Raw genomic sequence first — 10,614 nt, forward strand, 5'->3', positions numbered from 1 at the left:
ACGAAGAGCCGTTGAGTGCCCTGCGAAAAGTCGTGATTAACGGCCCTGCGCGAGGAGACACCGCGAGCCTGCAAGCTCACTCCTCATTGGTCCGCGTTATAGCGTCGCGGGGCCGCGTACGCCCGGGGTGGGGTGCGCTATCGATTCCGCCATCGAGCGTTTCGGGAGCATTCTTGAATCGTTCTTGTTAGCAGACGCACGCAAAACTTAGTCTCTGTACTCTGCCTTTCGCACTTGAGTCGCACTTCGAGATTTCGTCCGACTCCTGGGAGCTATCTTCTCGACCCTTGGGACGACAGCGAGGATCATCGGGAGAGAATCGACCCACGGTGAGGTTGCCTTGGTACTATTCAATGTAAAGCCACGACACCGCTCTCCGGGTCGCGCTCTCGCTCGAAAATATTCGCGATAATTAGTGTTGTGTTCTCTTATATTCCGGGAGATTCGGGGTATTCTACGGAATTACTTCAGTATCTATTACAAGACCTTTTATTACAAAACGGTACAGTATAACCTCGTAGCTTATCCATCGTATTATCCATCGTATTCTTACAAACGTTAAATCTCTCCCGGGTCCTGTCACGGTCGCCAGAATGTTGTGTTCTCTTATATTCCGAGAGATTCGGGGTATTCTACGAAAAACCCGAACGGTCGTACGAGCGGCTTTCACTCGAGCACACACGACATTGAGACACGAGATCAGCAAAGAGGATCCGGAAGTAGAAGAAATCATAGCATCATTCGCTCTTTTCAAGGAGAAGGCGAGCGTATTAGAGGATTTAAACGAAAAGATATTCCAATGGATGCAAGATACAGAGGAAATACAGGAAGAAGAGATGATTAAAGAGATCGAGAACGCCGATGAATATCGTATCAGGTATCAGCAAATGAAGGTTTATGTATCACGATTTACCGACCCCCCCCTTCCTGTACCTAATCCCGGAACTCGACAAACAGCGAGTAGTCCCTCAATTACGATCCCGTTAAATCACTCCGCACACGATAAAAGATTTAAGCTTCCTAAGATTGAGTTACAGAGTGGAGATCTGAAAGAATGGTTATTGTTCTGGAGCCTATTTAAGAATATCCACGGAGATGAATCCATTACCAAGGAAGACAAGTTTCAATACCTTATTCAAGCCATTGGTGAAGGACTCGAGAGCCTACGAACTGGTCAACAATAGCTTTCCTCCAACGGCAGATAATTACGATAAAGTTATTGATAGTCTTAAGAGCAGATTCGGCAGGGACGAATTATTGATAGAATTATATATCCGCGAGCTACTTAAATTAGTCTTAAATAATACGGCTAAGAAAGAATTTAAGATGTCTGTTGTAAGCCTTTACGATAAACTCGAAACTCATTTAAGAGCACTTGAATCCCTCAATGTCACTACCGAAATGTGTGCAGCTATGCTCTATCCATTAGTCGAGTCATCTTTGCCGGAGGAATTATTGAGAGTATGGCAAAAGCATCCTTCCGCATCGGGCATTACTGTCGCTAAAGATCGTTTAACCAGGTTAATGAGTTTTTTGCAGACCGAAGTAGAAGCTGAAGAGAGAATAGCCATGGCGGTAAGTAGCTTTGGTCTGAATACTAAGGAGAAAAAAGGAAAGAATGCGAAACTAGAGCCAAACGAGACGCCGACTGCTGCAAGTCTTTACAACGCGAAGGAAACTCGTGTCATAAGATGTATTTTCTGCAACGAAAATCATGAAAGCTCTTTGTGTGACAAAGCAAGGAAGATGCCTATGGAAGAGAGGATAAGTATAGTAAAAGACAGAAACGCTTGCTTCAACTGTCTAAAGATAGAACACAGCTGTAAGAAATGCAGATATAAAGAGAAATGAAATGCGCTTGGTGTGGGAAAAGACATGTCATCTTGATGTGTCGCAACGTGTCTTTAGACCCGACGAAGACAGTCGATAATATTAATAAGACGGAAGAACAAAGTTTGACAAATCTATCACTTAATCCCAGAGTATTTCTCCAGACATTACGTGTCAAGTTAATAAATGGCTCAAGAGAACAAACGGTACGCGCCGTCCTTGATACTGGTTCTCATCGTTCCTATATTTTAGGCCATGTCGCAGAACAACTCGGATTTGAGCAGTTAGGGAAACAAACGATGACTCATTTGCTCTTTGGTGGAACCAAAACGCAACCTCAGGAACACAATTGTTATCGTATCCATTTGCGTTGTCTGGACAACTCGTACGCTTGCAACTTTGTGGCCTTCCACCAAGACATAATTTGTCAAAATATACAGCAGGCAGTGGAAGGATCATGGTTAGAAGAATTACGTCAGAAGTCTATAAAGTTATCCGACGTTAAATCTGACAACCAGCCCATATCATTATTAATTGGAGCAGATATCCTGGGAAAATTGTATACCGGGAAAATCTATAATCTCAAGAATGGTCTCACAGCTATGGAAACCAGACTTGGTTGGGTACTAATAGGCAAGACTCCTGAGGAACATCGCCAAGACACAGCGTTAATGGTTTCATCCATGTTCTCATTAGATGCAAGTTTAGCAGACATGTGGAATCTAGACGTTCTTGGTATTGAGGATCCCATCCAAAAGTCATCCAAAGAAGAACATCAACGAGAAGTTTTGAAAAAGTTTCAAGAAACAACCAAGATTAATTCCACAGGAAGATATGAAGTGATTCTACCCTGGAAAGAGAATCATCCTCCACTTTGTGAAAATCGAGATGTGGCAGAAAGAAGACTAGAAAATACTCTAAGGAAATTACGGACTGACAAATTACTCCGCGAATATGAAGAAATTTTTGACGAATGGCTAGCCGAGGGCATTATAGAAGAAGTTTCAGAAGAAGAAATTATAAACCCTGGATTCTACTTACCCCACAGACCTGTTATCAAGGAAAATAGTACTACTCGCATTCGACCAGTTTTCGATGCATCAGTTAAAGCAACAGATCGACCATCGCTGAATCAATGTTTAGAAACCGGACCTAATTTTATCGAGTTAATTCCATCGCTACTTCTAAGGTTTCGAGAGAATAAGGTTGGAGTTATAGCGGACATCCGGAAGGCATTTTTACAGATTAGCGTGGCTGCAAAGGAACGCGATGTCATGAGATTTTTGTGAAAAAGAACATTGAATCCAGATACCTAGGTGGTATATCGTCATTGTCGAGTGGTCTTTGGGATTTCTAGCAGTCCATTCCTTTTGGGAGCCACCATCAAATTTCACTTGGAACGTGAATTGGGGAAGACCAAAGACATCAATCTGAGAGCTATTATCAAGAAACTAAAGAAATCATTTTACGTAGATAACTGCGTTACTAGTGTCAAATCAGAAGAAGAAGCAACGACGTTCAAAGAAAAGGCAATCTCTATTATGGCGAGAGGCGGTTTTGAACTAAGAGGATGGCAACGCTCTAATGAGAGAGATTCCGATCAAAGAGTTCCAATCCTCGGATTAATCTGGAACACAGAACAAGATATCCTGATGCTATCACCGACAACACTGCTGCAGAAAACTCCAGACAGAGTCACAAAAAGAGAGATATTATCCCACTCAGAGGATATTTGACCCACTCGGAGTAGTATGTCCAGTAGTAACAAAACCTAAATTATTACTGAAGAGCTTAGCGATCAAGAATATGGACTGGGATACTAAAGTTGAGGACGATGTGAAGAGAACATTCTTACAATGGCAACAAGAGTTGAAGCAGTTATGCCACATAAGAATTCCACGGTGGGTATTAGGAAACAATGAAGCTACTTTATCATTACATCTTTTCACAGATGCGAGTCAAGAAGCATATGGCGCAGTAATATTCGCTAGGGTCGAGTACAGAGACAGAGTAGAAATACATATCATTGAGGCCAGGTCTAGAATAGCTCCAAAGGAGAAAGCCACAATTTCAGGATTAGAACTTCTGGCATCATCAGTGGGAGCCAGGCTAATGGACAACACAGCATCCGCATTAGATAATCAACACATCGATCGGTTTTATTGGACAGACTCTTCCACTGTTCTGGCGTAGATTCAGAGAGAAACACAATGGGCTACATTTGTTTGGAACAGAGTTCAAGAAATACGTCGGTTGAGTAACCCCGAGCGCTGGCGTCATGTACCAGGGGGAATGAATTCAGCTGATCTTCCTTCACGCGGCTGCAGTGCCAAACAGCTTCTCGAATCACGGTGGTGGGAAGGACCACAGTGGCTCAAACTTCCAATGGAGATGTGGCCAAATCCTCGTTTTGCAGTGGATGAAACTTGATAGCTAGCGAGATGAAAAAGACTACAAGAGAGCGCAACAAGATTCTTTCCCGGACAGTTCAAGTTATGAGCAATATCAACGAAGATCAAGATGAAAGAGATTTGATAGAACACTTGTCAAGCTTGTCGAACTATTTTCGAGTTGTTCGCACACTAACCTGGATTCGAAGATTCATTGATAACAGTCGACGAAAGAACGATCTTCGGTCCAAAGCAGCATTGACAGTAGAGGAAGTACAAGCTGCGGAACTAACGCTGCTACGACTAGTGCAAGAAAAGAGTTTCTCGGGTGGACGAGCTAGGACTTCTGAGAACAAAAAATTTGATTTCAAACAGACAAGACACGTTTGTATTCCGTTATCCTGTTGTGCTGGATTCCCGTCATCCCATTGTTACTAAATTAATTAAATATACACACCGAAGATTAAATCATGCACAAACGGAAACTACAATAAATCGCTTACGAGAACAATATTGGATTATAAGAAGCAGACGAGCCGTCAAGTCAGTAATACAAAGGTGCATCACTTGCAGAAGACAACACTAAGAAGATTGAAACTCCACCAGCCGCGTTACCAGAGAACCGAGTAAGAGAAGCAGCCGTTTTCGAAATCACGGAAATGGACTATGCAAGCCCCCTATTTTTGAAAGATGGTACCAAAGCTTGGATCTGTCTGTTCACTTGTGCTGTTTACAGAGCGATACATTTTGAATTGGTGACTTCGTTATCCACCGACTCGTTTATGGAAGCCTTCCGGAGGTTCATCGCAAGAAGAGGCAGACCTTCTACGGTGTACACAGACAACGGAACCAATTTCACTGGAACTAACCGATGCCTTCAAGAGATCGATTGGAGAAAAGTAAAAGAATACGGTTCTGTAGAAAGAATCCAATGGATTTTTAATCCGCCTTCGGCAGCTTGGTGGGGAGGATGGTGGGAGCGATTAGTTCGTTCTATAAAAGAGCTTCTACGAAAAATCCTAAAACGAGCTTCCTTAAACTATGAAGAGCTCACGACCATTCTTTGTGATTGCGAGGCCATCATTAACTCACGGCCACTCACCTATATAGCGGAAAATCCTCATCAGTTAATCCCATTATCTCCAGCATTATTTTTGCAAGACATACGAGGCAGTGGAGTTCCTGATATAGACATTGTGGCATCTACGGAGAAGCTCAATAGAAGAATGAGATACCGTCAGGAACTACGTGATCAATTACGAAGCAGATTCAGAATCAAATACCTAGGACAACTATCCCGAAGAAACCATAAACAAAGGCCGAATTTCCAGACCAATGTCAAAGTAGGAGATATCGTATTCATTGGCAGCGATCAACAAAAACGCTTAGATTGGCCACTGGGGAAGATAATTCAAGTTTTTCCAGGGCAAGATGGTAAGGTACGCGTGGTCAAACTCAAAACGGCCACTGGAGAGCTAGTACGTCCAGTGCAAAGGCTTTATCCACTGGAACTGGCATCCGAAAGCACTGAAGTCTCTGAAGAAATTCAAAATCACTACAAACAGGCTTTAAATTCACACAAGTCATTACCGAAACCGAAGGCAAAGCAAGATGTTCCTCAACACCCGAAGACACATCTGCCAGAGAATGCTGACCTCGATGCTGACACAAGTAAAGTGCCAGACACGGATGAAAACAAGGAACAGCCAGAAAGACGAACAAGAAGCGGACGCAGAGTAATTACCCCCGCGAAATTACAGCAATAATCAAACTTTCTTTTAATTATAGTCGAGTCAAAAGATATTATGTCATTTTATTTTGTTGAGTTGAGTTATTTGTAATCACCTCAAGAGGGGGAGGATGTAGAAAATAGAACTATTCTTTTAAGTTTTGCGCCCTCACAGTAGGAAGTAATGCAGTGGCGCCAGGCGTGCGACGCTATATCATATATATTCTTTAACAACGGAAGTGAGTCGCGCAGTCGCTCGTGAGCTACGAGGTTATATTGTACCCTTCTGTAATAAAAGGTCTTGTAATAGATACTGAGAGTAATTCCGTAGAATACCCCGAATCTTCCGGAATATAAGAGAACACAACAATTAGCGTATTCGCTGACAAGGCGTACTTTGCGATCGACGACGAAAGCGAGGGGCACCGGAATGGTCTCGTGGCCGTGGGATCGCGACCAAAATCTATAGACTCCTAGAGATCGCGGTAGGCGCGTCGATGACGACGTTTGATATCGCGAGTACGCCATTTCTCGCGCCCTTCGCGTTTACGACCGTGTGTCTCGTTGTGCGTAGAATTCGCCCGGTCGGAACTTAGATTCCACACGCCACATGAATTACGTTAAAATGTTAATCTCATCGGTTTGATTGCGTTTAAATGTTACTCGCGTTGACGTCCTACTTGCGTCAGAATATTACTCGCGTTCAATCAGTTGCGTTAGGATTTGCGTTGCGTTAGAATGTTGTCCGTGTCGACTGATTTCCTTTGTTAGGATAATTTTCGCGTTTGGCTGAGTATTCGCGTCCAAATAATTGCGTTCAGATTACTCGCGTTGAAGTATGATTCGTATTCGGCTTTTTGCGTTAGAGTAATCCACGTGCAGCAGTTTCGTGCGTCAGGATATTATTCGCGCTATTAATTGCAGTAGGATAATGTTCGCATCGACTGATCATTCACGTTAGGCTATTACTCGCGTTAAAATATTGCTTGCGTTTGGATATCACTTGCGTTTAGATATCATTTGCGTTAATTCCATATTGCGTTTCGTTATTACTTGCGGGAATTCCGCATCTTTCCTCGCGTTAGTTTAGTATTTCGCGTTATGTCGAGCGCCTCGGCGCCTTATTCTTCGTTAGGATATCCTTGGCGATATCACATGTTGCGTTCGTTCCTTCTTGCGTTGGAGTGTTACTAAGATTACTATTCTCGTTCGACTAAGATTATTATTTGCGTTAGATTAGGATTATTTGGCGACAGAATCCCTGCACGACTTGGGACCTTGCGTTCACGCGTTCCGAGCGTGACACGCTATCATTTCGCAGCATTTCACGCCATTATTTCGCGTTTACTCCAGTTATGTCGTATTCGGTCGTAACTTGCGCCAATACTCTACATTATTCGTCCGTTTAATACTCTATTATCATTACCTGCGTGGTTTATATGATTTTGAAGATTTTGTGAGTTTGAAAATTTCTCCTGATCTTATTTTGCTTAATAACGACGCTTTCCGCGCGTTTACAAATTACTTAATTTTCCGTGTTTTTCTGGCGTCCGCGTTACTATCATTTTGTTATTTAGAAATTGACGCCCGCGTTATCAACCGCGCTATTATTTCTCTTATTAATGAAGGCCAGGACTCTTGTTCACTACACAATAAATGTTATTCTTGATTTATTAGTTGACTGAGTTAATAATTTACGTCACCCCGCCGAGTATCGCGCTGCCCTTCATCAACCCCGCCCTGTTATTAGGTCGAGCTAGCCATTCCCTCGCACACCGACTTATTTTGTTTTGCGTTTCCTTTTGGTTTTTCGCGGTTTCGCGGACGCGAATTTACGCGTCTGACGCCCAACAATAATTTCGGTTCGTGTCGCGTCGGAGGTGCGAGAGAATCATCGGAGAAGCCTATCATCCTTCCCTCCTTTCCTCTTTTGATCCGGCACACACCCCGGACCGCTCCAGGAGTGAAAAAGTCGTGACAATATATATATATATATATATATACCTATATACATATATTATATAACATGTATAACATATATAACATATATAACATATATAACATATATAACATATATAACATATATAACATATATAACATATATAACATATATAACATATATAACATATATGTACAAAGCTGCAGATATCGCGGCCGACAAATAGTTTGAAGCGAGCGCGCGCTCCCGAGCGCGTGACGTAGCGACCACACGTTCTCGCAACGTGAGTGCACCGCGAGCTTAAGCCTGCCCCGACGCTCGCCCAATTACAAGCGCGCGCCGTGCTAAAACCGTGTTTTTGGCCAACACTCATTCGCGCAATTCGTCTCTGGCCTTCTAGAAAGTTCATTAACGGCAAGTAATACCCCTCCCTGTACGGGGAACCTTTTGGAAGGTCAGAACCGATAAAAGAACCCAACGGAGCGACGCTCGGGGCAGTCGTTCGCTAGAATTCCGCATTAGCCGTTTCTTCGATTCAGATTACTGTAATTAATAGAGTGCATAGTTGTAATAATAGTTGTGTTACCTTTTTTTATTAAATGTTAAACCGAACAATCAGAGCTTAATTCTTACTGACATTCCTCCATTCCTCGCGATTCAATTGAACTGATAAATTCAAGAACAATATATAACATATATAACTTATATAACATATATAATATATACTATATATGTATATATATATGTAACATTAATATAATTATTTTTTTAACTACGTTTAAATGCAATAATTTAGTTTTATTTATATTGAATTAATTAATAATTTTTTAAATTGTCAAGAACTAAATGAGATTGTTGTTTCTCTATTCTATATTTAGTTTTGTACGAAAAATAGTGTTAACACATTATCCGTAAACTATTAAAGTCAGTATACTGGTTGATACAACACAAGTTTACAATATGACAGATGGGTTCACAGCAGATATAATCTGAACAGACTTATCACTCATCTCGTATGTAAAACTGCAGCTCACAACACGGCTCACGACACAGCCCTCAACGTCTTATAATATCTGTTCACAATATATATTTGCACACGTCCGCTCTAATCTACACCACACAACGATTTACAAAAGAAAGGGGCGAGCTACAAGAGACTAGCAACATGTTCTGATGTTTTCTAATATTTTACTAGTTTACTCTATTAGTCTTTTCATAATTAATTTGATGTAAATTACTTCACTACTTCAACAAAAATAAATAATTTTTTAATAATTAGTAATTTAACTTGTGAGACTAATTATTCATTGTTGATGTCGGGTAGGATGTAGGTGAAGGTGCGTCGGTTCCCACAATAACGTGTCGTTCAGTTAGGTAAAATCTCGCTTTTATTCATGCTCTATATACAAATAATATATTTCTTTGATGTGTATAAGTAGGTGGTTGTGTGTGTCAGTGTAGGTAATTATTGTGTAGTGTAATATTCTCATGTCAGATGTGTTAGAACATCAGCGACCTCTTTTTTTTGAAAATAATTTTCCGCGGGATAAATAAGTTCCGTCCGGGAGTCCCTGGCTTGCCTCTTGGAGTGGACGGTACGGGATTGAATCGGGCCCGAGGAAGTCGAGGTCGTAGAGGAGTCTTGAAGATAGGTTCCGTCTGTGTTGCCACAGAATTCCCTGATCCGTTAGAGTTAGATAGGTGCCGAATGCACGGTACTCGGGTTGGAAGATCAATGAGGTGTAGCTTCCACGGAAGGAAAGCCTCCACCTTGGAGATCGGAAATGGATCCTTTGCCTAGATCTCGGGAACTGGAACGGTAACCGGGGTGAACTTCCATTTCGTCTTGGTCTCAGGAGCCGGGATGGTGATCGGGATAACCTTCCACAGTGGAGTCTTTACCTTGGAGGTCGGGTTAAGACTCTGATTTATCCTCAGGAACAGGAGTCGGAGTCAGGTTTGGAGTTGGAGTAGACAGCGTCTCAGTCTCCACCGATTTCGATGTTGCTTGACTGGCTGGGTCAGTATGACCCCATTTGACAATCGGTGTAAACCTCCACTTCTTCTTGGTCTTCGGGATATACTTCCACGATGAAGTCTCTACCTTGGAGATCAGGTTAGGACTCTTGGATTTACCTTCAGGAGCAGGAGTCGGAGTCGGAGCCAGGATCGGAGTTGGAGAAGGCAGCGCCTTGGTCTCCACCGGATTCGGTGTTGCCCGACGGGCTAGGTCAATATGACTTTGAAAACCTTTCCGCGGCAGTGTGTCGGTTGACTCTTACCGAAGAGAGTTAATGCCCTGCAAGGCAGGTATAAACGAAGGCCCGAAATGAGCACGCTCCGTATAAAAAAGGGTTATGTCAGGGGCCTTATGAGCACACCCTGACTGGCGAACCCGAAGATCGCTGGAGAAACCCCGCTGGGCTGCCCTTTATATATCAGTCGATGCTGAATCTTCCTTACGAGTGAATTGGCCGGCGATGCGCCGCGTGGCGGGCGCGCGCCGAACTATCCGGCCGATCGATACCGTGCCGCCGCCCGCGCCGCGCGCCTCCCGTCATACTGCCGGTGTCGCGCGCGCACCGTAGTAATTATATTCCACTAATTATTAATTTTTAAATAAATAGTAATTCTGACAAACTATTAATTATTTTAATAATAAAAAAATTATATCTATTAATTACCAATTTGTAAAGATTGTAATAAAAATTATTTCATGTTTGTCT

At 42.5% G+C, this 10,614-nt stretch overlaps 3 protein-coding genes across 3 annotated transcripts; all 3 read left to right on the forward strand.

Annotated features, from left to right (window-relative positions):
• The first annotated feature begins 593 nt into the window (after positions 1 to 593).
• LOC139821366 (uncharacterized) lies at positions 594 to 3,119 on the forward strand. The gene is made up of 3 exons (XM_071792375.1): positions 594 to 877; positions 1,083 to 1,822; positions 1,909 to 3,119. Exons 1-3 carry the CDS (start codon positions 594 to 596, stop codon positions 3,117 to 3,119), a joined length of 2,235 nt encoding a protein of 744 aa, XP_071648476.1.
• A 517-nt stretch (positions 3,120 to 3,636) lies between these two features.
• LOC139821368 (uncharacterized) lies at positions 3,637 to 4,023 on the forward strand. The gene has a single exon (XM_071792376.1). It carries the CDS (start codon positions 3,637 to 3,639, stop codon positions 4,021 to 4,023), a length of 387 nt encoding a protein of 128 aa, XP_071648477.1.
• An 856-nt stretch (positions 4,024 to 4,879) lies between these two features.
• LOC139821369 (uncharacterized) lies at positions 4,880 to 5,986 on the forward strand. The gene has a single exon (XM_071792377.1). The coding sequence runs from the start codon at positions 4,880 to 4,882 to the stop codon at positions 5,984 to 5,986; it is 1,107 nt and encodes a 368-aa protein (XP_071648478.1).
• The last annotated feature ends 4,628 nt before the right edge of the window (positions 5,987 to 10,614 follow it).

Source organism: Temnothorax longispinosus, chromosome 11 (genome assembly GCF_030848805.1).
Source record: "Temnothorax longispinosus isolate EJ_2023e chromosome 11, Tlon_JGU_v1, whole genome shotgun sequence".
In the NCBI taxonomy this organism is placed as follows: domain Eukaryota; kingdom Metazoa; phylum Arthropoda; class Insecta; order Hymenoptera; family Formicidae; genus Temnothorax; species Temnothorax longispinosus.

Coding starts and splice junctions, on each gene's coding strand:
- LOC139821366 (XM_071792375.1), top strand. CDS start 594: ATGTTGTGTTCTCTTATATTCCGAGAGATTCGGGGTATTCTACGAAAA. Junction 878..1,082: donor GCCGATGAATATCGTATCAG/GTATCAGCAAAT, acceptor AGCCTATTTAAG/AATATCCACGGAGATGAATC. Junction 1,823..1,908: donor TCTAAAGATAGAACACAGCT/GTAAGAAATGCA, acceptor ACGTGTCTTTAG/ACCCGACGAAGACAGTCGAT.
- LOC139821368 (XM_071792376.1), top strand. CDS start 3,637: ATGGACTGGGATACTAAAGTTGAGGACGATGTGAAGAGAACATTCTTA.
- LOC139821369 (XM_071792377.1), top strand. CDS start 4,880: ATGGACTATGCAAGCCCCCTATTTTTGAAAGATGGTACCAAAGCTTGG.